Source organism: Cheilinus undulatus, linkage group 7 (genome assembly GCF_018320785.1).
Source record: "Cheilinus undulatus linkage group 7, ASM1832078v1, whole genome shotgun sequence".
Classification (NCBI taxonomy): Eukaryota; Metazoa; Chordata; class Actinopteri; order Labriformes; family Labridae; genus Cheilinus; species Cheilinus undulatus.
In genome coordinates, this window is record NC_054871.1 from 44561015 (window position 1) to 44586370 (window position 25356).

General features: G+C 39.1%; 1 protein-coding gene across 5 annotated transcripts in view; it reads right to left on the reverse strand.

Moving 5' to 3' along the window:
* Positions 1-7717: 7717 nt before the first annotated feature.
* mcf2l2 (MCF.2 cell line derived transforming sequence-like 2) overlaps positions 7718-25356 on the reverse strand; it is a 203842-nt gene continuing 186203 nt past the window's right edge. For 4 of the 5 annotated variants that reach the window (XM_041792053.1, XM_041792054.1, XM_041792056.1 and 1 more), the window contains exons 30-31: positions 12764-12837; positions 7718-9008 (exon numbers count right to left, since the gene is read on the reverse strand). In XM_041792053.1, the coding sequence (XP_041647987.1) occupies positions 8917-9008; positions 12764-12837 (166 nt within the window). In that variant the 3' untranslated portion in view covers positions 7718-8916. The remainder of the gene's footprint in view (positions 9009-12763; positions 12838-25356) is intronic. The other variant, XM_041792057.1, reaches the window with a different exon arrangement.

Genomic DNA, 25356 nt, shown 5'->3' on the forward strand with positions numbered 1-25356 from the left:
ATTCAGATCAGCGCCTGCTGCCTCCTTCTCACCCACTCATCCCCCTCCCCTCACTCTCCCTCTGTCTCATGCTCAAACTGATCCCTCACTTTATTTGCCCGTATATTATTGGATATCAATCATGGAAATATCATAGATAAAGGCTGCATTTGTAGTCTCCTCACAGGTCATAAAAGAGACTGAATTAAAAAGTTGTTCTCCATTTCCAGTTTGGCACAGCGATATGACGAATGAGTGTGTCCTGTATGAAGCTCTGCATCAGGATAGATGGATTCAAAGGGATTTTAAAGGACTGACAAAGCCACAGGCTCACACTATGAAACAGTTCGCCACATTCTATGTATTTTCACAGTGAAGGCGAATAAAAATGCAGCAGACAGTCAAGCCAAGGCCTAGATAAACCCAAGCTATTGCTTTAAAGAGTAAAGCCTCTGTACGTAGATTCCTGAAAATGTCATGAATTTTGTTTGAAAATAAGAAAAGGTAGCTGCTTCATAGTTCAGTCAACATACTTGAGGAGATGGGATGAAACTCCGAAACATGAAATCATCCTGATGATATGGCAGTCTAGACTCATCTCCCTGTCAGAGTTGAGGCCAGACAGACAAGCTGAAGGATTTAAGACTTTATAACACATGTCTCCTCTCTTTAAATTATGGTTTCATCAGGGGGCAGTGGAGAGCAGATGAAAGAGTCAGCAGCAGTCACAGACAGAGAGAATATATTATGCTTTAAGTCCAACATTAATAGCTTAAACTCTTCCCTTGATGAGAGCACCGACACCTCACTGGCATAATAATGTAGGGACACTACTCTGCCACACCTGAAGTCAGTGATCAGTGACAAAAGAGCAGAAATACACCCAGGCTTTCCATGACGACCATGTTTCATCACATGCAGTATTTCAGTGGATAGAAAAAGTCTTCAGTCTCATCACCTTAATGTCTGGATTGAAAACAGTAAAGAAACTGCCTCTTATTTCATCTTATTTCATCCTTTCACATTTCCCTTTCTTACCCGACTTACATAATTATGTTTTATTTTATGCAGCCTGAAATCTTTACAGAACAGGTTACAACAGAGACTCCTCTCAGACAGCTTGGAAATTCAGTTTCTGCTCTAAGACTTTAATAACATCTCATTTATGCACCCTTCTTTTCTTGACACAAGTCTGGTCAGGGAAAACAGAGAACACTGCGAGGTGTTGGAGAATGATTGCATCTTTTTCATTCTTTCACCTCCCTCTTCCTCCTTCAGTCTCAGGGCTGGTTGTTGGTGAGAAAAGCAGTGTGTGAAGATCAATCTTCTGCTCAGCTGATAGCAAAGAGAGGGTTTTTTCTTCTTCCTGCGAATTCAGCAAGTGAAATGCTTGTTTCCTCATGTTTTTGGGTCAGCAATCACAACAGCACCACAGAGGAAGTCAGCAAGAATGCACAGATATTTTCTGTACAGTGAAACAACTGCTCAGTCTTTGGAATCACATGACATTTAAGATAAGACTATTACTGGAATATTAATTGCTTTGTATTCTAAGGTACCATACGTCCAAGCCTGCATGTGTGTTATAAATATGACAGCAGAATTGCCTGCATATACGGAGCATGAATGCTTAAAGTGACCAGAAAAATGGGACCTCCATTTTTAACCCAAAATGTTTCAAATCTTTTTCTCTTCTGCTGGAGAGCACCTAGCTGTGTGTTTGTGGCTGCAGCATTGGGTTCAGCTTAGCCTCTTCTATGTTGTGGTTTAGAGCAATTTTGCTTTACACATGGTATGTAATGGCATGAAATGACTATGCGTCTGGGATCAGCAAACATATCGGTCAAATAGGAGAGGACTGGTCCCAAGTCATGGGTGGGCAGGCCATAAATCTGGTCATCTTGGTAGTCAGCTGGTGCTATTTTAATTACCACCTTGGGTCCTTTATAAATCTTGGGCCCCTGTCAGGTCAGTTTCCTGTTTGCACTAATGGCTATTCTAGTGCAGTTGCTGGGTACCAAAGTTAATTTAAAAAAGTAAAATTATTCTGAGTCCCACCTTACACATATCAGACATTACATCTGGGCTTTTCTACCACATAGTAATAATTGCTATTAGACTGTCTCTTATATAATTGCCCGGAATGTCCATTAAAGTTTAAGTGATTTGCTTGAATTGTTTCTAGAATCTGATATGAATTTTTCAGGTATTTTTATGGATAACTTGGGGATTTTTTTCAAGCATTTTCATGGGAATTTGAAGAGAGACCTGGTTGCAGCCAAGGACCTCAAAACTATTAATATGGTGGTGATGCACGAAGAAAACAGCAAAGAAGACGTTCAGTTCAAGTGACTTTCGGTATTAGAAGACGAGATATGGCGGCAATCATCGGACTTCCGGTGTGAAGTTGAGGTCCTCGGCTGCATCCAGGTACTCTTGGGAAGTCTGGGGGATCTGTTTTCCCCAATTGTGAGAATTTCCTTAGAATTTTTTTGCTTTGGAATTATTGGCATTCTCATGAATATTTGGAAAATTGGACATTTAAGATATTTGGAATTTTTTTTGGTATTTTCTTAAAAATCTGGAATATGCATTTGTGCATTTGGGGGAATTTTGGGGGTCCTTTGAAATTTCGAGAATTTCATGGACATTTCTTGGAATTTTGATTTTTTGGGGCAATTTTCCATAACTGAAGAAGAATTTAGGGGAATTAAGTTTTTGGCTGACCGTCGGGGTCTGTATGTCACTGCCTGACTGACTGAGAGATTTTAGTTTCAGAGCTGTACAGAGAAGCGTTAACAAGGTGGTAGAGATGGGTGGGGTTCAGTTGTACTCAAAGCTGTTTGCTATATTTCCTTCAGTCTGGTGATCAGCTTGAATTAACAGTAGCTCTAGCATAGCATAAAAACTTTACCATGTTTCTGCATGAAAAAAATAATTAAAAAAACAATCAAAGGTTTAAATGATGTCAAAGATGTTTTGGCTCTTCTGCTGATCTGCTTCGGTATGAGTTTGTGAGAGTTACGGGGGAAAAGGTTAAGTTGTTGTGTGAGTGGTTGTATACAATGGCTGCTAGTGGAGTGATTAGCTCGGACTTAGCTGCAGCTGCAGTTTCATCAGAAAGGGACAGTATATCTTTATATAAACAATCTGTGTGGAAAACATTCAGAAGTTTTAATGAGAATTTTGTTTGTCCTTATAAAGTCCTTGTGGTCCATCATCAAAATAACAAGTAAAAATACCCCTCTCAATGACTGACACCATTTCTTATTGTCTGAAGACCCTCAACAGCTGACCAACAGGCCAAAACACAATCATGACATATTAGAATCCTAACCAGTGCTGTATTTTTTTGCAGAAACAGGAGCTTCAGGAGATTTGTGGACATCATTTTTTGTAGAAACTAATTCCTGTTCAAAGACAAGGTCAGAGGAGGTTAAAAATAAATGAAGCTTGAGCATAAGTTGGATGACTATATTCCACATACCAGTTTAATAATTCATCCTCACCCTATAATGGCTGGCCATGTGGCCTTTGGGAGCACTGATTCAAAACTGAAAAAATCATAAATATCCACAGATTTTCTATAAAATCCCAAAAGGTTTTACAGTCATCATTCAGCGACTTCTGCTGCATTCCATTTACCTTGGAAGTGGGTTGAAGCTGAGCATGACGTCACATCCTATCTGAATGCGTTCCATTTGCTACCAGCTTATAAGAGTAAGTGACAGAGCTGGTGTTTTGTGGATTTGTGCTACCTATTGAGATTTGGTACTTTGTGTGCGTTGGGTATAGGATTAGGGATAGACTCTGCTGTTCTTTAACAATGTGGCAGCAATTTTCAACAAAGCAGCAGAAATAATCAAAACACCAGAAAAGATTTCTGTTTCAATGTTGAACAAAACTTACTGATAACAGAAACTCCTTCCTTTAAACAAAAGAAGTAAACCAGATGTATTTTTTAATACTTTAAAGTCATGTTGTAAATGCATACACAGTAAACCAATATGTACATTACAATGAGAGATAGAATAATATACAGACTTGATACATTCTGTAATGTAATTAAATGGCAATTAAATTGCAGCAGGATGAAGTACAGTATAAATATTTCCTTTACAAAGATACAATATTTCTCATTAACATAAGATAAACAAAATATACAGCATGGTCAAGAGGAGAGTTTTTTTTACAATAAGACTTTGTGTAAATGACCAAAATAAAGTCTCTCCCTCTGATACAGATGGTGACCCAGTTATAAAATATCTGTCCATCTATTTGTATGTCCATCTATCAACAGTTTCTGAATTTACCATCAATACATCATCTCTGATTCCCACATTTGTTCAAACATCTAGCTCACATGCAATCAGCTCATCGGTTACCCATTCATCTGCCTAATCCTCTCATCATCCATCCTTAATCCTAATCATTTGTCCATTATTAACCCATTACATAACCCACCCAGCCATCCATCCATCCAACCATCCAACCATCCATCCATCCATCCATCCATCTCTCCATCCATCCATCCATCATCCATCCATGTATTCATCCATGCATCCACCCTTCCATCCATCCAGCCATGCATCCACCCCTCCATCCATCCATCTCTCCATCCATCCATCCATCCATCTATCCATCCATCCATCATCCATCCATGTATTCATCCATGCATCCACCCTTCCATCCATCCAGCCATGCATCCACCCCTCCATCCATGTATTCATCCATGCATCCACCCCTCCATCCATCCATCCATCCATCCATCCATCATCCATCCATCATCTCTCCATCCATCCATCATCCATCCATGTATTCATCCATGCATCGATCCATCCATCCATCCATCCATCATCCATCCATGTATTCATCCATCCATCCATCCATCCATCCATGCATACATCCATCCATGAGTTAACCCCTCCATCAATCTAATCTTAACCCATTCATCCATATCCACCCATCCATCCCAAACATCCACTCTTCACCTGCCTGTAGAGGTCAGACATCTTCGGCTCTGACTCCTCTTTCATGTCTGTTTCAGATTACTTTTCACAGCTTTCTCACACATTTTCTTAATCCTGTGTCTATTCTGTTTCAGTTAATATTTTTTCCCTCTTACAATTAACCAGTGCAGTTCTGGTAAAACAAGCTAAAACAAGCTTTGATTTTTCATGTAGGAAACACTGGGTTCTCACTTTGACCTTACATACCCTTCCTTTATTAAAATATGTGGGTACTGTCTCAGATTTCTGATTGAACAACCCATAGAATCCAACTCATCAGTAGAAATGCAAAAAAAAAAAAAAAAAAAAAAAAATGCTGACAAATTGAGGGAGAATGTTGTAGAACGATACAGCAGTGATACAGAAAATGAATGTTTACAGCCTAAAATTAAGACTAATACTGATGTTTATTTACATTTACAAAGATGAGCTCCTGGTTCTGTGAACTTTGCGTCTATGTTGCCATTAACCCCTGAAAAGGTTCATCACACACAGCTGAAGTATAAAACAGAACAGCTGCTGCTTTCTAAAACTGCATCTCCCTGAAATTCCCTTGCAGAAAATAGCAACAAAATGTAGTTTACAAAACACTACATGAAAGATTTGACAATGTCATGACTTCAGCATACTTGACCAACATAGGTGTTCACAAATGTTAATGACTCAGTAGAAAAAACAACAAAGCAAGCTGTACTGGAGTGGGCTGGAGGGGCTAATGTGAATCTAAAAATGCTGTTGCAAAGCAGAGCCATGGCTTGGATTACGCAAGAATATCTTTCAAGGCTAGAATACAATCAATGTGGTCTCTGTTGGTGCATGTATGGAGACTTTAGCTGTGAAATAATGCTGTATAGATTCAGAAATACATCAACTGGGCATGAAAACTTCAGTTTGCAGGATTTGATTCAAAACACTGAATGTCATCTATTGAAAAGGCAAACCTGCAAACTTGCACCTGTTTTTTTTAATGAAAAGTATCTCAGCTGAGCTACTGTAATAAAAAATGCATTCACATGCTCTCATTTCAGAAACATGATGCACGAGTCCTGTTAATATATAGCAGCTGCCATTTAGCAAAAACAAAGTGTTTAAAAAACTTGTGAACATTAAGATGAAATGAGTCCAAGTAGCACAAGCTGTCACAAAGATCTGCTTTCTGAATTACAGCATGCAGGATCTTTTCATTAATCATAAAATATGTGCTTTGAGCAATGCTTTAAAAAAGTCGCCTCCTATCTTCAAGTCACCATTTATTTATGACTGGAAAACATGATGATGGATTTGTTTCTCAGGTGCATTTTCTGTAGAGGGTAATTTAACTGTCATTATCGGATAAAGAAAATACTTCTGGTATTGCACTCTCTATGTGTTGCACAGTTGACAAAGCATTTTTTAAGAACTGCATCGAACATTTACTTTATAATGATCACTGCATGGAATGTTTAAGTTTCATAAAAGTGAGAAATCCATCTTTTAAACAGGTTTCTAGCTAATTGTGAGCTCGCTGTTTTATTAGGCAGCCTTACATGACAAAGAAGCAAACCCAGATCCATGATCTCAGCGACCACGCTGCTGTTATATTGCAACATTTATATGTTAATGCTTGGGGCAATGCAAATTTTAATAATTTAGACCATAAAAGCATCTTCATAATAATTTTTTGTGAGCATGATGCCTTTGAGTCAGATATTCTAACAGATCTCTAGACTTTAGCATATCAGAGCCCATAAAAACTATTCACCTCCTTAGATGTTTTGCCCTTTTATTGATTTTATGAATCAGCTTTGGTCAATATAATTTGGCTTTTTTAAAAACACTCTTTAATGTCAAAGTGAAAACAGATTTTGACAAAGTAATGCCAATTAATTTAAAAAAAAAATGATGTTTGATGCATGAGATTCAACAGAGGTCCAGTCAGTTGCTGCTGTCTCACAATAAGTGAATTCACCTAAGTGCAGTGAATGTGTCTGAAGTGATTTTAGTACAAAGACACCCGTGGCTGGAAGATCCAGTCACTGGTTAATCAGTATTCCTGGCTACCATTACACCATGAAGACAAAAGAACACTCCAAGCAACCCAGAGAAAAGGTTACTGGAAAGTTTAAGTCCAGGGATGAATATAAAAGAATTTCCAAGTAGCTGAACATCCCTTCAGTTCAGTTAAATCTGCCTAGATCAGGCCGTCCTCATAAACTGAGTGGCCATGCAAGAAGGAGACTAGTGAGAGAGGCCACCAAGAAACCTATGACTACTCTGAAGGAGTAACAAGCTTCAGCAGCTGAGATGGGAGAAACTCAGCATACAACAGCTGTTTCCCAGGTTCTTCACCAGTCAAAGCTTTATGGGACAGTGGCAAAGAGAAAGCCAAGGTTGAAGAAAACTAATGTTAATCTCACCTAGAGTTTGCAAAAGGCATGTGTGAGACTCCATTGTCAAGTGGAAGGAACTTCTTTTGTCTGATAAAAACAAAATGGTTCTTTTTTGGTCATAAGACAAAGCTTCATGTTTGTCAGACTCCACTGCACATCACCACAAACACACCATGCCCACAGTGAAGTGCAGTGGTTGCAGCATCATGCTGTGGGGATGCTTCTTGGCAGCTGACCCTGGAAGGCTTGTAAACGTAGAGGGTAAAATGAATGCAGCAAATTAATATAATTATTATAATTATTTATAATAATAATAATAATAATAATAATAATAATATTATTATTATTATTATTATTATTATTATAAATTAGCAGTGCTGTGATTGCAACCAAAGGTGAAAATACTAAATACTGACCTGAAGGGGGTGAATAAGAATGCAGTTACTTAGTTTACATTACATAGTGTAATTAAATTGACTTTACTTTGAAGAAATCTGTTGTCACTTGACATTGAAGTGTTTTTTTTTAAATTTTTTTTTTAGCATTTTTCTGTCAAAAAGCCAAAATACATTGACCATGATTAATTAAAAAAAACAATACAAGGGCAAAACATACAAGGGGTGAATACTTTCTGTTAATATGAAGGGATTCTATCTGCAACAAGAAATGCATCATTAAAAGTTTTTTTCAAGACAGTCAACCATATTTAAATATTTTTGTCCTTCAGTGCACAGAGAGAAATTTAACTAGCTTTAAAAGTCAAATATGAACAGGAGATGTTCTGAAACATCTCAGAGCAATTTCACAGAAGATTTGGAACTCAAAGTGAGAACAGCATGTAGAGATAATATATCCGATGTAATGACATAATGTCGATGCTCCAACAAGATGAGGAAAGCCAAGCCAGACAGCTTCTAGGTTCTTCTGCAGGCTGCTGTTACTGTGAAGTGTCTGAACCTGAAAAGTTGAAGCCGCTGTAGCGAGTCAGTCGAGCTGGAAACTGGTCTGGGAGAGTTTTGCTTTAGCGCAGCATAGCAGCAAAACAGGGCAGGTTGCCAGGGCTGCCTCACAACCTGCACATGGAGTTTTCACAAAAGTTATCCAAGTCAGAAATGAGATGTGAATTTCGGGTATCCAGCCCATCCACTTGGGAATTGCATTCTTCTTTTTTTTTACAGTACATGATGTGAGATCATCCAAGTTCAGATAAAAAGTTCAGTGTTTACATCCATGCAGTGTTCAGCTCTCCACTAATGACAGCTGGGAGTTCCTTGAATTTGAAGTCTTATATGGCTTTCCCACATTCAAGGTTTAGATTCCAGATTTTTCCAGAAGCTTTTAAAAGTCATATAGGAAAAACTACAGGTGTTAGATAATAGCAGGCCATATCTATAGTCTAACATGAAGAACCACAAGTAGAAAAATCAAAGTCATGGATATTTTAAGTTCAGTTTAGGAAATTACAGTTGAAAAACTACTGCTTGAGTCCTCCACCGTGTGTTTCAATCCAGTAGAAATGGTTGTAGTCTGTTATAACAAACTACAATAGTAATTTGGGTTTATCTGCTGTCCTGAGACACATCTCCCCATGTGCTGGCTTCATTTTCATCCGAGTCAGAGAGTGCTGCTGTACACAGATCGCTGAAGATATCTGGAAAAAAACAAGCGATAATATGTCAGAAACTTTCAAAAACAATCTGAAAAACTTATTCTAAAAAAATGCAAAACGTGCATGTGGAAAAATGCAAAAACTGTGGCATTCAAACACAGTGTTTAAGAAGAGGAATGCACAGCCTGGTCTGCAGTGCCAATGAAACATAAAAGACCAACTATACAGATTTAAGAGGACTATAAACCAAGGAGACATAATAGTGAGCCGTTCAATCTCTGCAACAATATCAGCCACGAGAGTGCGTAAAGAATTATAGGGAAGGCAGACATGGGCAATCAACACAGACAGGTGAAGAGGGCTTTTTGCAAATGGGCCCCACTTAACCAAAATACTGAAGGTCAACTACTTGAGCTCGGAGTTCTGTCCTCCTCAAGTATGGAAATAAAAAAAAATGTAGAAACGGAACAAGGAGATAAAAGTATAGAAAAAAGGGAAGGGCGAGTGAGGAGGAGGAAGGGATAGGTGGTTTTGAAGTGGGGCGGACAAAGCTCAGTAGCAAAAACAAGCAAGGCCACAACAAACACTTCAGGGACCAGCCGTCAAACTGGCATGAAAGCGAGGAGATGGAGGAGAGATGGATGGAGGACAGAGAGGACATTGAAGTGAGAGAACAGAGAGAGAAAAAGAGCAAAGGGTCCTGGAGTGATTGTCCTGCGAGAGAAACTATTCAGTGGCAACAGACTATGAACTTATCAGTACAGATATATACAGTCTGTGCCTCCAAACTCAGCTTTAGATTGATATAAAAGGTGTTTGTTTATGGAGCTGTCGGTTAGAGAGGAGCAGCTGGATGGAATTATTTTACCCTGTTTGCTGTTTGAATTTATGCCTTTTTAAAAATGACATTGACCATATTGTAGAAAAACAACACAAATCTGGTAATTTAGAGTTGTAAGAAAGAAACTTGACTTGCTTTGAAGCAGAATTCACTAAACAATGGATTGTTTACCCACTAATAGAGGATGTGAGCTGTGTTTAGACCAGGGTCAGAGAGAAACTAATTACTTTTACTCAGATTACTATAATTGAGTAGTTTTTAGGGTACCTGTATTTTTTTTGAGTACATTATAAAATCAATACTTTTACTTCTACTTAAGTAAGTTTAAACCAGAGTAACTGTACTTTTACTTGAGTACAACACTCTTGTACTTTTTTCCACCTCTGTTGACTACACTGTATTTCAAATCTGGGGGATGTGTTGGCAGGCTTTCCCATCATGCCCTTGGGCAGAGTGTTAAGATGTATTTCAACTGTTTTCCTTGTGTTAAGATGTTACCTGTTGTTATTGGAGTTCTTTGGTCATTTTTCAAGTAGATTATTGCCTTATTTGTTGTCACACACACTTGCACTATGAGTGAAGTTATCCTCTGAGTTAGGGGTCCTGTCTATGACTTAGGATGCATAGTCCATATTATCTATCAGTATGCATTGCCAAGATTTACTGCTGCTCTGTCATACTGTAAGATTTGTAATACTTTGAAAAGTGCGGTTTAAATTTATAGATTCAACTCTATATATGTGAAATCAACACTGCCAATTTTGCGGTGTATTTGACTTTACAATAGAAGTGTGACTTTACCTGAATTACATATTTGAAGATCTTTTTTCTTGTTTTTCTTGCTAATAAGGAAAGATAAAATTTTACCATACAAGTTCTTAAAGCTACTCGGTACTCAATACTTAAAGTAAACTTTAAATTAAATACTTTTTACTTTTAATCGAGTAAATTTATAGACAAGTACTATTAATTTTACTTAAGTAAATTTCAACTGGAGTAACTGTGCTTTTAGTTTAGTACAGTAGCTGTGCTCTTTTTTCACCTCTGGTTTAGACCGTTGTGAGACAGGTTAGCTGTCATCGTATATAAAATATATAAACATATGTATTTATTTTATAACTACTATGAAATGGACTTGTCCTTTTCACTTAGTAATTATTGCAATACCATTTTTTCCTTCCCGATATGATTCCGATGACAAGGTGTATCGGCCGATACGGGGGTACTAATCCGATACCAGTCTGAACTTTCTGGACTGACTGTTGAGATAAGCAAATTATTTTAGACCTATATTGACTCTGAACATGGCTCAATAAATAGAATCATAATGTACAGCATCTCTGTGATCCTAAAGTTGTTTTACTGCTGATTATTGAGTTTTGCTGCTAAATATTAAAACAACAGTAATGTAGAGAGCCTGCCACACAGTCTCTCTCTATCTCTCTCTTTTTTAATACAAACTTTATTGCATTTTTCCAAATGCAAGATAGAATTTACAACTCACATATTAACAATTTTATAAATATATGTACTTAATGTATACATTATCAAATGCATTGAACCCTTTCTCATTTCTGCTATTTTGTGCGGCATCATGTGATCATGGAACAGTCTGCTATTGGCTGACAGACACTCAACAGAGCAAAACAATATGGCGGTTAGCATTCGAACTAGCAGTAATAAATGATCGTAATTCGATTAAAATGGATAAAAAGACGTTCAGTATCGGGTTTACTGGTGTGAATTTAATCCTTAAAGTCCCCAAAAGTCACTCCAGTTCCAGGTTTGCTGAAAATGCTGCCACAAAGGATTCAAATGCATCAAAAGGAAAAAAAAAACAGCTAGCTTCAAGAGGAAAATCAAGTAAGAGGCAACGATTTATGGTTCAAACATTATTTAACTTTTGATAAACTGTGTCACTTCTTGCTTGTACGACAGCGCCGGTCTGGCGTTTTAACGATCAAATACAGAGAAAAACTGTCACGCAGCCATCATTAACTGCTGCTGCAGCGGGTCCCTTTGGTCTCTGCTGTGCTAAAAACCAAAGTCCCTTCATACAGTGGAAGCGAAGAAGAATTGATTTCCGGTTTGTAGCGCTAAAATTTAGCATGGCTAAACGAAGTAAAATATAAAGTCAAACAAAACGGTATCGAATCAGTACATACTCTGGTGTACCCGCCGATACTTATACCTGCATTTTGAGCAGTATCAGATGTATTTCCGATACCAGTATCAGAATAGGAAACAACCCTAGTAAATGGCACATCTTACTTAATTGATCAAGTGTTAATTGCAAGGTTTCTTAAAGTGCAAGTGTCCAACACTTGAAAAGCGTTTGTAAATCCAGCACACAACATCTAGTTGACTTTATTGAGGTAAAAATGTTATATTTACTTAGATCTTTAAGGCAATCTATTTGCATGATTTTTTAATATAACTATTTTGGTTTTACAGTGTGGAGCTTCACACATTTATTCTGCAAATGTAGGTACCAGCCTAAATGCTGTTATGTCAGTGATACTGACAGACAAGAACTGTGTTTTAAAATGTGTTTTTTCCCTATGTCAAACCCTACGTATTCATAATAGTAAGAAAGAGAAGAGAGACAGAGACATGGAGGAAGAGAAATCATGGAGAGAGCGTTGTAGAATTTGTGCTGCAATCAGTGACGTCATGCTCTGATTGTTGAACTCAACGACTAAAAAGCTCTTCCCTCCCTGTTTACTTCATCTTTCCATCCAACCCCTATCCAACCGTCCCTCCCTCTCCCAGAGCAGCAGCTCACCCTGGCCCACCCAATCCCTCCTGGTCCAACGGCCATGTGAGAGAGTGAGGGAGAGGTTGAAGAAGTTGGAGTAAAGAAGGAAGAGGGATGAGTCGGTGGTTTAGTGAGAGTGTTTCAGCAATGCTGCCAGTGGTTAGTGTTACATAGCAGAGATGTTACTTAATGAGTGACCTCCTTCAGATGCCGTTTGCAGTATACTTGATGGGACCAGCCCTGTCTCCTCTGTTAAAAGGTTCTTGACTAGCCTAGAATGTAAAACAGAATATAGGGGAAGGTCTCACATATTTGAAGACAGTAGACACAGCAGTGCGGATCATTTCCTTGCTTTCAAGAAAGAAACTGCTTTGCAATAGCTGCTCAACTTAAATGGACATTTTAGTAATACAGACTACAACTGAAACTAAGTGAGCTCAAATGTATTCCACAGCCCCGGTATGGAGAGTACCCTGCATGGATGCTTTACATGGAGCAGCAGTCAGCTTCTAATGTGAAGTAGTCTAACCTCACATGCATCTCTCATCTCTGCTGGAGTCGTGACATTTACTTTGTGTTATCTTGCTGTTGGAAATAGCATCCATCATTCAAGTTGGCCTGAAACGTTTTCCTTTATTTTAGCTGAGAAGTGGGGAACATATGATGAGAGCCAATGAGCATTTCGTTGCCAGGGCAACCATCAATCCAAGCCTCCCCACAACGTTGACTTCATGAAAAGCTCTGAGACTATTTTTGGTTTTCAATTTCCAGACGTCTGACAGGGTTTGTTTTTCATTAGCTTTGGCTTAATTACAGCAGACTGTGAGTACCTAAGAAGTACTGTCTTCTTGGAACAACTAATGAACAGCTCTTTTATGATAATGAACTCTATTTTACTTTTTAATCAAAAGATTCAAGTCTTGACAAAGTTTCAAGAAGTAAACATTTAGAATGATTGTCTGACAAGTAACCCCTGATATCCCGAAGAATTACAGTTTGGGAGATAACAGACTTTTCTTGCTTAACAAGTGGGCACAGGTGGTTCCACCTGCTGGGCACTTCTGACTGCCACACCTCTGACAGGCCGTCAGTCAGGAGCCACCCTTAACTGATGTCTAACTTATTTAATCCTGGAACATCTGGAGGTGGTGGGGCAGCGATCCCCACAGCCTGTACCAGGACCCCTTTTTCCATGCCTTGTCCGTCCTTCGGTGCCAAAAGCTCCCCTGCTCTGCGTCCTCTGCAAGCTCTTCCAGAGCTTTCTTCCCCTTGCAGACAGTGAAGGGATTTCAGGAGCTGTTGGATCCAGTAAAGCCCTGACACCCCAACTCCACTGGAAAGGTGAAGGCTTTCCACCCTGTTTGTTGGTACAGAGAGTTCAGCGTACCTCTCCTCCTTTCTCTTGAAGGCAGCCTCCATTCTCTCTTCCTATGGAACAGTCAACTCAGCCGTGATCACCGTCCTGGGGAATGCCAACCAGAGCTCAATATCTGACTGCAGAGTTGTGATCCCAATGACAGACAGGACCTCTCTGTTGAGGAGCAGCTCTGCGCTTCCTTGCCTGATGAACTGGATCAGCTGCTTAGATGTACTGGGGCAGGCCCTTTTTGCTGCTTTGCCTGTGGTTCTCCAGTATTTTGGTGAGCATGCGCAAGATCAAGCCATCTGCACCGGCCGGGACAGTGTAACTTTGCAGGATGTCCCTCAAGCATGGATTCGGAGTGCTACAGAGGTGGCAGAATTCTTCTGAGCTGTATTAGAGGTGGAGGCTCCAGAGTGGGGAGTATGTCATATCTGACCCTGATGAGAAACCTCAGTGTAAGTCCAATTGTATCCTGATGTTTGAGTCAACTGATGGCCTGGTCTGCTGCTTGGATTCCGCTCCATCCAGTGCAAACTTACAGGTTTGCAATTTGTATGGACAAGTCCAGTGAGTCTTTCAGCTCAAATATGAGGCACACTTTCTCCTTTTTGTATCCCAGGCTCAGGGACTGTAGTGGAAGCTGCAAGATGTTTCTCCCAAACAATGTCATTGTGGAAAGACAACAAGGCGGACACGACTTCAGGACTGTTGTAAAGGTGATGTCCACAGTTTGAGGGGCCACATCAAGCACTGGAATTGTGTAAACTGAAAACACCAGATTTTAAATTTCACAGGCACAGAGCATTGGCCTGTCTTCTGCAGGCTGTCGAGTGGTGGGCTGTAACAGCTCTGGCCAAGGTGTGGAGGTCAGGTGTGAAATTTGGGAAATTTACTTTGGGGGGTGGGGGTGGGGCTGATGAATTCCAGATTCCTGCCAGAAAGGAGGTTATCAAAATGCTTGTGTCCGCAGTGAGAGGGGTCGGCTGCATTTTACCAGCATACCTTAGCGTCCTGGAGGTGTACAGGTCGTGGAAGTCTACAACCATCTCAACTGTCATCAGAGCGTTAAGCTCCAGGTTGTTCTGACTGAACCAGGTGGTCCACATCCCACCTGGGACTTAAACCCACTGGAGTCTGACGAGGGTTGTGTCGTCTGCAAACTTGAGAAGCTTGACTAACTGGCTTTCAGCTAGATTTACTAATTTATGCTCAAAAACATTCAAAACTGCTAGTAATTTGTGTGATAGAACTACATGGTAATCCTTGCATAAAATCTGAAGTCAGTTTGCTTCAGCTGAAAGACGGAGCGTGGAGCAAAACTCACTTTATTTATCCAGTTCCATTTCAATTTTACAGCCAGATATTAAACAACTTTACTGCGTGATGCAATGATGAGATACAGTGTTGTAATGTCTGAACGTAGACTATTTTCAATAACATGAACTTGACGGCTAACACCTATCAACTTTAACAACATTGTTTTACTTAAGAACCTAATAATACATCTCTGTGAAAGTTGGTGGATGTTAGGAGGAGATAAAGGTTATGCCTTGTGTAACCCACATCACAAAATGACCAGATTAATATTTGTTTTTTACAAAGGAATTAAAAGAATAAACCTTGTGAATAATGTTGTGTTTAAATTATGTATAGTAAATTTTGGACAAAGATGTTTAAATTGTAATCAATTATTTGTGACACTTAAATAATCAAATGCCATTATTATACAGCGGAAAATGTCAAATCTCATTATATCTTGTTTTAAATCTCGCGCAACACTACAGCCAATCGAAGCACACATGCCGTATTTTTAAACAGGAAGTAAGACACAGACACAGAGAGATGCTGAGAGGACGCACGCACCAAACAGTCTGCTTCGATAAAACAAACTTTACAACATCATCAGTCCTACTGATGAATCAAACTCCTGTTTTAAACGTCTGAACAACTAGACGGACCGCTCGACTCGACGAAGGACCGCTTTAAAGATTATAGACAAGCGCGAATTGGCCAGGTTTTTTTTTCCCCCGGAGTTTGGATGGCAAGCTAAACCCAGGTCAATCATCATCACCATTCCCCTCACCCATAATCATCATCATTATCATCGTCTTCATCATCATCATCCCCCTCACCCAACATGTACCTTCCAGGCCGGTAGGACAAATGAACCCCTTTTCCCTCATACCTATTTAAGTTGACTTTTGAAAAAACTACCCCGAGGACTTTTAAGTATTTCTTTTTCTTTTATTGATGAGCTGAAACCTAACAAAGTGTTTAAACGAAATTCTAATTTACCCCATTGAAAGAAAGAGCTTAAAAAAAGGACTCTCGGTATTTTTTTGTTATTGCGATTATTTTATTTGTGTATTTACTTTTGTTCAAATTTTTAATACAAGAATTTTGAGTAACCTTATTTGAGTCTCTTGAGTTTGAATATTGATATCAGTTTGTTTCTTCCTCTTTTCGAGTTTAGAGTATTCTGAGTTAATTTAGCCTTATTATTTCTTATGTTGTTTATGAGTTTACTCTAAATTAAGTTTCTAAAAGTAAACTTGTGCTACACTTGGTTGCAGCAACTTTGTTTATTGTGTTGTTAACAGAAACCCTTGGGAATAGTTGCGCTGAGCAAGTTTCGCTCTCTCTTTGAGGTCACAGTACCCCTTACATAAGAGTACATATTTGAAGTGGATATAGAAACTGTGACCTGATGAATCATCTAATAAAAGTCTTATTCCAAAGCTGGTATGATGTTGTCTCTCTGTTTTGTATGCAGCAGCAGCGATTGACTCAGACAGGAAAAAGGCTCGGTCCAAATCTGTCTGAAAAACTCTGAGATTTTCCTCTTTTTCCAGCTGAGCCGCTAGCACGCCTCTGCCTCCTAAAAAGTCGACTTTGAGGAGGTAGGAAGTTGCTGTAAGACTCATTTATACATCAGAGTCAAGTAATTCCCTCTTTATTCGGCTCATACTGTGTTGACAGGATGTGGTCGGATGTGCTAATGTGTTCTCAGCCGTTGTACAAATATACCTCACGCTGCCAACAGCAAGCCTGCAGGAGCTGGGACAGGAACAGAGTATGTGTTGTGGGTGTGAAATGAAAGCCTAAATCTGGATAGGTGCGACAAACTTGGGATGGGTATGGTAGCAGGCATATAACAGCTTGTGATGGAAAAGGAGCTATCATGAGCAAACACATCCCAGAAGTCGATTTCTACGCATGAAAAAGGATGGATCTAAATCAGTGCATGACTGCACACCCAAGCACATGGAAGAGTGCAAAAGTCCTATAGAGTTTTACATTAACTTTGTTCCAACATAAAAGCTGAAGAATGAAGCAGAACACGTGAATTCTTTATTTTCCTCAAGTGGGGATGGGAGACAAGTATGAGTGAATGAGACCTTTTAGCAGCATTAAACCCATAGCTGCAGTCAGGAAACATTTTTTGCACTAAAATATGCATGAGCTGATGAAAAATGAGCCTGTTCAAAGCAAGTTTAGCTTTTATCTAACTGAATATTAGTCGCTTCTAAATGCAGAGAGCTTGTATCAGACCAAAACTGTGAGTTCATTGGTGGATTTCAGAGGCTGTTCCTGCACAAAGGCACTGGCCTGTGTGTTTCTGGCCTGCCAAAAGGATAGATTGTGGTGGTGCTGCAGTGAATGAAACCGATATTTATTATTCATCTGAAGCCATTGTGTTTCCAGCCATTTGGCAATACACCATTAGTCACACGTTTTGTTGTTGGATCCCCCACCGCTTCATCAGGGCAATGTTACAGTGAATGAAATTTTAATTCGAAACGGGCCACACTGAGCCTTTAATCCTTACGGAGAGAGAGCAGGGTAGCACTAGCCTCTCATTTCCTTTCTCCGGCTTGGTTGATTAATGTGGACCAAGCTCAAGAACCAGGGAAGTCTTGCAGCGGGTAATGATTACAGATAGCGGAGGAAGGGGAAAAAGTCTTTCCCAATGCAAAACAACAGAATATTATCAACGCTGACACAATTTAACACAATCCAACTCAACAGCTCTGCATCAGATTTTGCCTTCTGAAGCTTATTGTTCGATTTTTCTTGTCTGAGAGGATGGATTCAACTCAATATCAGAGGCTGAAGTTTATAGCGCTGTTGTATAGCACTGCATTAAATTGTAAGGTCCATAAATCCGTTTTCTATATCTGTTTATGCTCCTCAGGGTCATATGAGGCTTTTAGCATCCAACAGGCTGGGGGCCAGGTACGCTGTGGACAAGTAGGCAGTCTGTTACAGGGTCAAACAGAAGCAGCTGTACCAGAGCTTTGCCTGAGTGAAATAGTTGTGACATTTTACTGTGATTTAAAATTTTGGTTGGTGCCATAAATGCTAAGCTGGCTGGTAAACAAATGACAATTCAGACATTTTCATTGAATTTATTTAACCAGGAAAACCACATTGAGATCAATAATCTCATTTACAAGAGTGTCCTGGCAGATATGAAGCCTACATTAAGCGGCAAACTCAGGATAACTCAGCAAAACATCTGACTACAGCTCAGTCTTTGCAATCACATGCTCACACAGTGAGGTTTAATCATTTAAGATAAGATTATCACTGGAGTATTAATTTATCTGTGTTCTAAGGTGGTGGTTCTCAACCTTTTCAGCCTGGGACTCCCAAAATAAAGACGCCAGAGACCGGGGAACCCCACTGTGCCTAAAGGTCGTTTAACACAGCCATGTACAATTAAGAATAGTCGTGTGCAGACAAGGCCGTCGATAAAGGGGGATAAATGGGTGAGCTCTCTGGTGGGGGACCATGGAGGCCAACAAAACTATGGTCCATTGTAGATAGGCAGGCTTTAGGATAAGAAAAGAAGCTACGGTTGTTCTGTCTCTGCAGTCTGAGTATTTGAAGCATGAACTAACATTTATGGAACAAATCAAAGTTAAGCTTTTGAGGCCTATGGGTTGCAAGTGGCAAAAATGGGCATACGTAGTGGTAAAAAGGAGTTAAAAAGTGGCTGAAATGGTTTTAAGTGAGCAAAAATTGGTGGAAATTTGGTAAAATGGAACATTAGAGGCAACATTAAGCTTAAACAGCAAAATTTGGTAAGGGGTAGAAAAAAATGACAAAATTGGTGTAAAGTGGCAACTCTGTCATTTAAAAAATATTGTTAGTGTTTTTTAGGGCACCTGGAGACCCCCTCTCAGTGTCTCACCACCCCCAAGGGGGTCCCGACCCCAAGGTTGAGAACCGCTGTTCTAAGGTACCACACTTTAACGACTGCATGCATGTGATAAATGGGACAGCAGAAGCACCTCCATATACAGACAGCATGGATGTTTAAAGTGACAAGGAAAAGGAGACCTCCATTTTAAACCTCAATGTTTCCAATCTTTTTCTTGCTGTAGAGCACCTAGCTGTTTACGGCTGCAGCATGTGGTCTGTCAGCTCTGTCCATTCTATGCTGAGGTCTAGAGCAGTTTTTCTGCTTGACGTATGGCATGTAATGGCAAGAAACGACTATGTGCTTGGGATCATCAAACATATCGGTCAAATAGGAGAGGACTGGCCCCAAAATCTGGTAGTCAGCTGGTCCATTGGTGCAATTTTAATTACTACCCTGGGCCCTTTATAAATCATGGGTCCCTGATCTATTGCCTAGTTGCCCCGAAGTTTTTCTGGCCCAGTTGCTAGATACAGTAACGTTAACCTCCTGAGACCCAGCATTCATATAACAGGACATTACATTTGGGCTTTTCTACCACATAGTAATAAATGCTATAAGAAATTTTTGAGATTCAGAATGTTGACTGAAGTTGAACAATGAGTTCATGGATGGGTGGATCCATCCATCCATTAACCCATTGTCCAGTAATTTGCTTGAGTTAATGGGAGAATTTGCTATAAACTTTTATGATATTTTTATGGAAATTTTATGCAATTTGTTTAAACCTTTTAGAGAGTTTCTATTGAGGTTTTTGCTTTTGAATTTTTAGCATTTTTGTATAAATGTTGGAAATTAGTTTGATGTTGAGGGGAATTTGGACATTTATGGGTATTTTCATAAACAGTTGTGTTTTTAACCTTTCAAAGCAGATGGATTTGCTGAACTCCATCTCTGTCATCCATCTTGAAAAGCTGTAATCCACAACATTTGTGCTGAGCCAAACACTGTTTGGACCAAACAGCCTAATTTGAGGAGAAAGAGGCGCTAGCTATGGGTGGAGTTTAGATATACTCAAAAATGTTTGCAATGGCTGCTTTTAGTGTGTAGATTATCTCTGATATGGCTCTGGTATAGTGTCAGTTTTACCAAAACTTGACCATATTTCTGCTTAAAATAGAGGAAAAAAACAACACTAAAGGATAATCATGATGAGAAAGATGTTTAACCTATTCTTCATCTCCTGCCTTGGCATGGGTTTGCGATCATTACTTGGGGAAAGGGTTACCTCTGATTTCCATATAGAGCATGCGCGCGGCAGGTTTGCTCCAACCGAAGGAGAGCGACCTCGCCCACTGGAAGCGAGTCTAGAGTGCAGCGCTGCGGCCCACAGGGAAGAACTGTGAGTTCACGCAGGAATAGTATGTCAACAGCGGACTATTTTACCTTTTGGGGTTAAATTATCATCCTTTCTGGTATAAGTCCATGATATTATTGCTTCCACCATTGGGTGAGTACATTAGGAAGTTAAAAGGTTAATGTTTGCTTAAAGGATCTGTGGTTTTATGCAAAATTCTCTAGCTAAATATCCCCAAAAGTTAACTTTTCCTTGTCAACGAGGCGCCGTTGTAGCTCTGTGACCCACCGACCTCTCGGTGACCCTTTGCTCTCGCTGCAGGATGAGACGTTGATGTAGTGATGATTTACAATTGGGAGTCCATGCGTTGTGTTTTATTTTGAAAGAACCGGATGTTCTACGCTTGTGACTTCCATGGTTGTTGCTTTCTGAACGACAGTGAATTTACGAGGTTTGGCAGCAGCCAGCGCTGAACTGGACCTGCAGCCTATCTGAAACGAAGCTGAGCAAAGTGTCGGTCCAGGCACACGCCGCTGCCGGTCTGGAGTGCTGGCTATGGAAATGCTCGGATAGACTAGAGAGGGAGCGAAGTGCTCCGCAGTATGATTTGCCAGTGCTCCACGGCGTGCACACTGTATATGGAAATTGGGGGTTAGTTGTTGTGTGAGTGGTCGTATGTAATTGCTGCTAGTGGAGTGTTTAGCTCAGACTTAGCCACAGCAGCAGTTTTGTCAGAACTGGGCAACATTTCTATATTAAAACAAAAGTAAAGAGCAGCACGAAAAGCTTGATGCAAAAGATGTTTTCCCTCTTCTCCTGGTCTGCTTTTGTATGGGTTTGCGATTGTTATGGGTGGGGTATACTGGTGTATCCACTGGCTGCTGCCATGGTAGCTATCAGCTCAGATGTAGCTGTAGGAAAGCAAATCGAAACTGGATCACATTTCTTTTTAAAATGAGAGCAAAGAACCACACTGAAAACTTGTCTCAGCAGAGAAGATATTTTGTATGTGTACCAACCCACCTTGGCATTAATTTTATTCACAGAGAAGCACAGCAATTAACAATCAGTTCCTTTGCCCTGATTTGGCTTTTGCTCTGATAAGCATTACCAGCTGTGAGGCCTTCTACAGAGAGGCGCATGCCTCCTTAAATCACATCCTATCAATTTAATATACCACAAGTGGACTCCATTTAAGGCTTAGAAGCATCCCAGCAAAGATCCAGAGAAATGGGAGAAACCTGAGCTAAATTTCAAGTGTTGCAAAGGGTCTGAATACTTATGTTAATCTAATATTTCAGTTTTTTTTAAATTGAGATAAACCTGCAAATATTCTAAAATACTTTTTCCCCTTTTTCATGATTAATGTAATGATGGGGATGAGTGTAGATTAAAAAAAATAAAAATGAGTTTTAGCAGCTGTATCATCAGGCTGCAATGTAGAAAAATGAAAACAGTGAAGAAGGTCTGAATGCACTATATATCTGCAACTTTCATTCTTTAAAATTAAGTTTCTTGAATTCGAAAATTCACTTTCATTGTAGACAGTGTGATACATTGCACAGTGAAATTTTCGAACCAACTTTTTAAAAAAATGTTTGATTTAACTGCAAAATCTGAGAGGGCTAAGAAATTGTACTTTAATTTGCCTGTTCTAATAAATACACCAGTACAACACTGCTTGTCCTCTCACTTTGAGTAACCTTAAGTAGCTGAAAAAGCCACAACAGCATGAGACAAGAATTTCAAAAGGACCCACTTCCATCTTCAGTAGAAACTGTGAAAAAACAATTACCTCTAAATCACCACTGCTGGAATAAAGTGGGGGGAAAATAGACCTCAAAAGCTCAACTTTGATTTGTTCCATAAATGTTTATTCATGCTTCAAATACTCAGACTGCAGAGACAGAACAACTGTAGCTACTTTTCTAATCCTAAAGCCTGCCTGTCTACAAGCATTAGCGTGACTTCAGTTGATTATTTCCACAACTATGTATGAGACAAAGATGTGAAAAAGTTTACACACTGAAACATTCAGAAATATATCTATTACACAGTCATGTTTTATGTTCTTATAAGGGAACTCATTCTTCAGAGTGTATCAGCTCTTGTGCAGACAGTTTGACATTGAAACTTCATCTTGAATTAGGCATACAGCTCTGGAACCAATAACATTTTTGTCATTTCCCCACATAGTAAGGTCAGACATTCACAGAATTATAGAATTATATCCCTGTCTGTGAGGCAAAGCCTCAGTGTCATAATTTACGCTGGTATGCTGTTTGAAATTTCAATTATGCCTCTGTTTAAATACGTTGGCAACGACACTGCTGCAATTGGCAGCAGCCATTAAGTAAATGCAAAATGATGCATGAGCAAAATGACACGCTGATGGCAGTTTTCAATAGCTGGATAATTAGTGCAATCTAAATAGCAGAGTGGACAGAAGTGGGGTCTTTTGAGGTTGTCTGAGCAGGTTTTTGGAGAAGAACTGACCACAATGTGGCTCATTTGAGTGGTCCCAATTGCCAAAAGGACCATAAAAGAGCTACAGGTGGTTGATGAGGCTGTCGATGCAAATGAGTAAGAGAGATAGTGAGATCACCCTGCTCATCGCTGCACTCTATGTGCGTTCTATGTGCAGGGTGCAAAAGTTGTACAAAAAATTGGAGGCAACCAAGAAGAAGCTACATTTGTTTTATCAAGGAGGAAAGTCAACTTTGAGTATTGTTTTGTTTGTTAATACTGCCTCTGACAAAGATAGAGGTGAAATAACTAAATGTAGCTGAAAATCCCTTGGTTTACTTTGTAATAAACTTAATTATTCCTTACTTATTTGTGCTTATATTAGCATACACGTAGATAGCAAAGGGGTGTCAAAATCAACCATAGCAGGGGTCACATTCTGAATTGAGGCCTAACCTGAGAGCAAGTTATAAATCATGGGATGAAAAACTTAGCAATGATGAGGAAGGATTTTGAGATTTGAAAAAAGTGAACATGATACATTTAAAGGCTCAAAATCAGAGAAAAAAGCTATTAGTTCAAAAGGTAAAAACATGAGATTAAAAGTCACATGATTTTCAAAAGGCAAATATAAGCGACAAAAGTTGAAATCATGGGTTTTTTAGGTCAAAATTTGAAATGATTTTAAAATCATGAGTTTAAAAGACCATTTTTAAAGTCACGATTTTGGATGGAAAGGTCAAAATATGAAATAAAAAGTCAAAATCATAAGTTTAAGCCATAATTGCAAGATGCAAAATTCAAAATATGAAATAAAAACACAAATTAATTTATTTTTCCACATCCCTTACCTTTTCTCTAATTCTTTTTGTCTTTACTTTTTACTTTTTATTTATTTTTTTTACATACCAGGATATTTCAACTCTTTTGATTTGGCCCCTGGGCCTTGAGTTTGACACCTCTGATTAAAGTGTATAGCTGGGGACTGTTGGAGAGCCCTTATGGCTGTGTTTTGTTGTTGTAATTATATTGATTGCTTTTTGAAAGTTAATTCCCATGCTGGAATCTCTATGGGAAATCTCAGGATCCTCATTCTCATATTGTGAAACAGAAGAAATAAAATAAGCCTCAGTAACTTAAAACACCAGACAAAGAATGTGGAGAGTATATACTGTAGTAGCAGATAAGTTTAAAGATGCTTTTTATGCTCTTAAGAAATAATGACAAAAGGCCTATAGAAAATATAAAAGTAAAAAACAAAGTTTAGAGGCAGCATGGCATTCATTATTTACTGTAGGCATTTGTTTAAAACCCTTCCAAGCTGGCTTTGTTGTAACGTTTGTACCATACATCATAGCCTATTATTTTTTCTCCTCTTGGGGCTTTAAAGATTAAATCCACACAGGTATAGTATATCCAATGTTAAACACACCATTTCTGTTCATGTATTGCCATTAACTCGAATGCTAACCACCATAGTTTCCTAGAATGCTTTATGAGAGGCTGCTCAACCAATGGGAGGCTGTTCCATCAAACGGCAATTAAAATGTAAAGAGTATTAAGTATTTATGCACCATAGTAAACATTAATGACTACAGTTTTCTTTTCACAACCTTGTTCTCCCATCTCTTTGGCATTAAAGAATTAAAAAATAATCATTATGTGACAGAAAGTCTTCAAAATATTCACATTTTAACAAATAAAGTCCTGATGCTTTGGGGAATTTTGAATCACAATTTAATGTGCAGTGACCCTAAGGGACAAATTACAGCTTCTCTGCATTTTTCTCTCTATTATGAGTTATTCCAGCTGTCTTCCCCAGTTTGTATATGGTTATATGGCAGAAATGAACAACGATGGATTATAAATGGGTAAAAAGAATATCGGAGCTACTGGTGTGGGTTTAATCTTTAAAGGCCCAGAATGCCAGCCAAGTTCCATGCTCACTAGAAAACATTCTGTAAGAGCGATGAAGACGTGGATAGCGTCATTAGAATGGCACAATGGAGGGCTTTTGGAGGATAAAGCAAGTAAGTGCAGACTATTTACAGTTCAAAAAAAAGTATTTAACTTTCAATAACATTTATCTTTTCTTGTCATACATGACAACGCCATCCTGAGAGGGTTAAAGGCTTTGGAATGGTCTTTTAGATGGCGGGTCAGGAACTACCTCTAGTTCAACCATAGACCGAGGACCGATGAAATAAATGACTTGGGATGCTGTAAACTCAACATGTTGAGCCATGTTCTGAGTTCACTGCAGAGCTACGTATAATGTGCTAGTTTTCCACGGCACATTCTGCCCAGATCGGTACTCTGTATCGGTGGTTACCCAACATTCTGGTAGTGGAATGGGAAGGAAAATATGATATTGGATTATCTCTACACAAGGTATAAGGTATAAAATTCACCAAATGGAAATATATGCCCCTTTTGCTGTCCTAGAAAAGTCTTCTTCA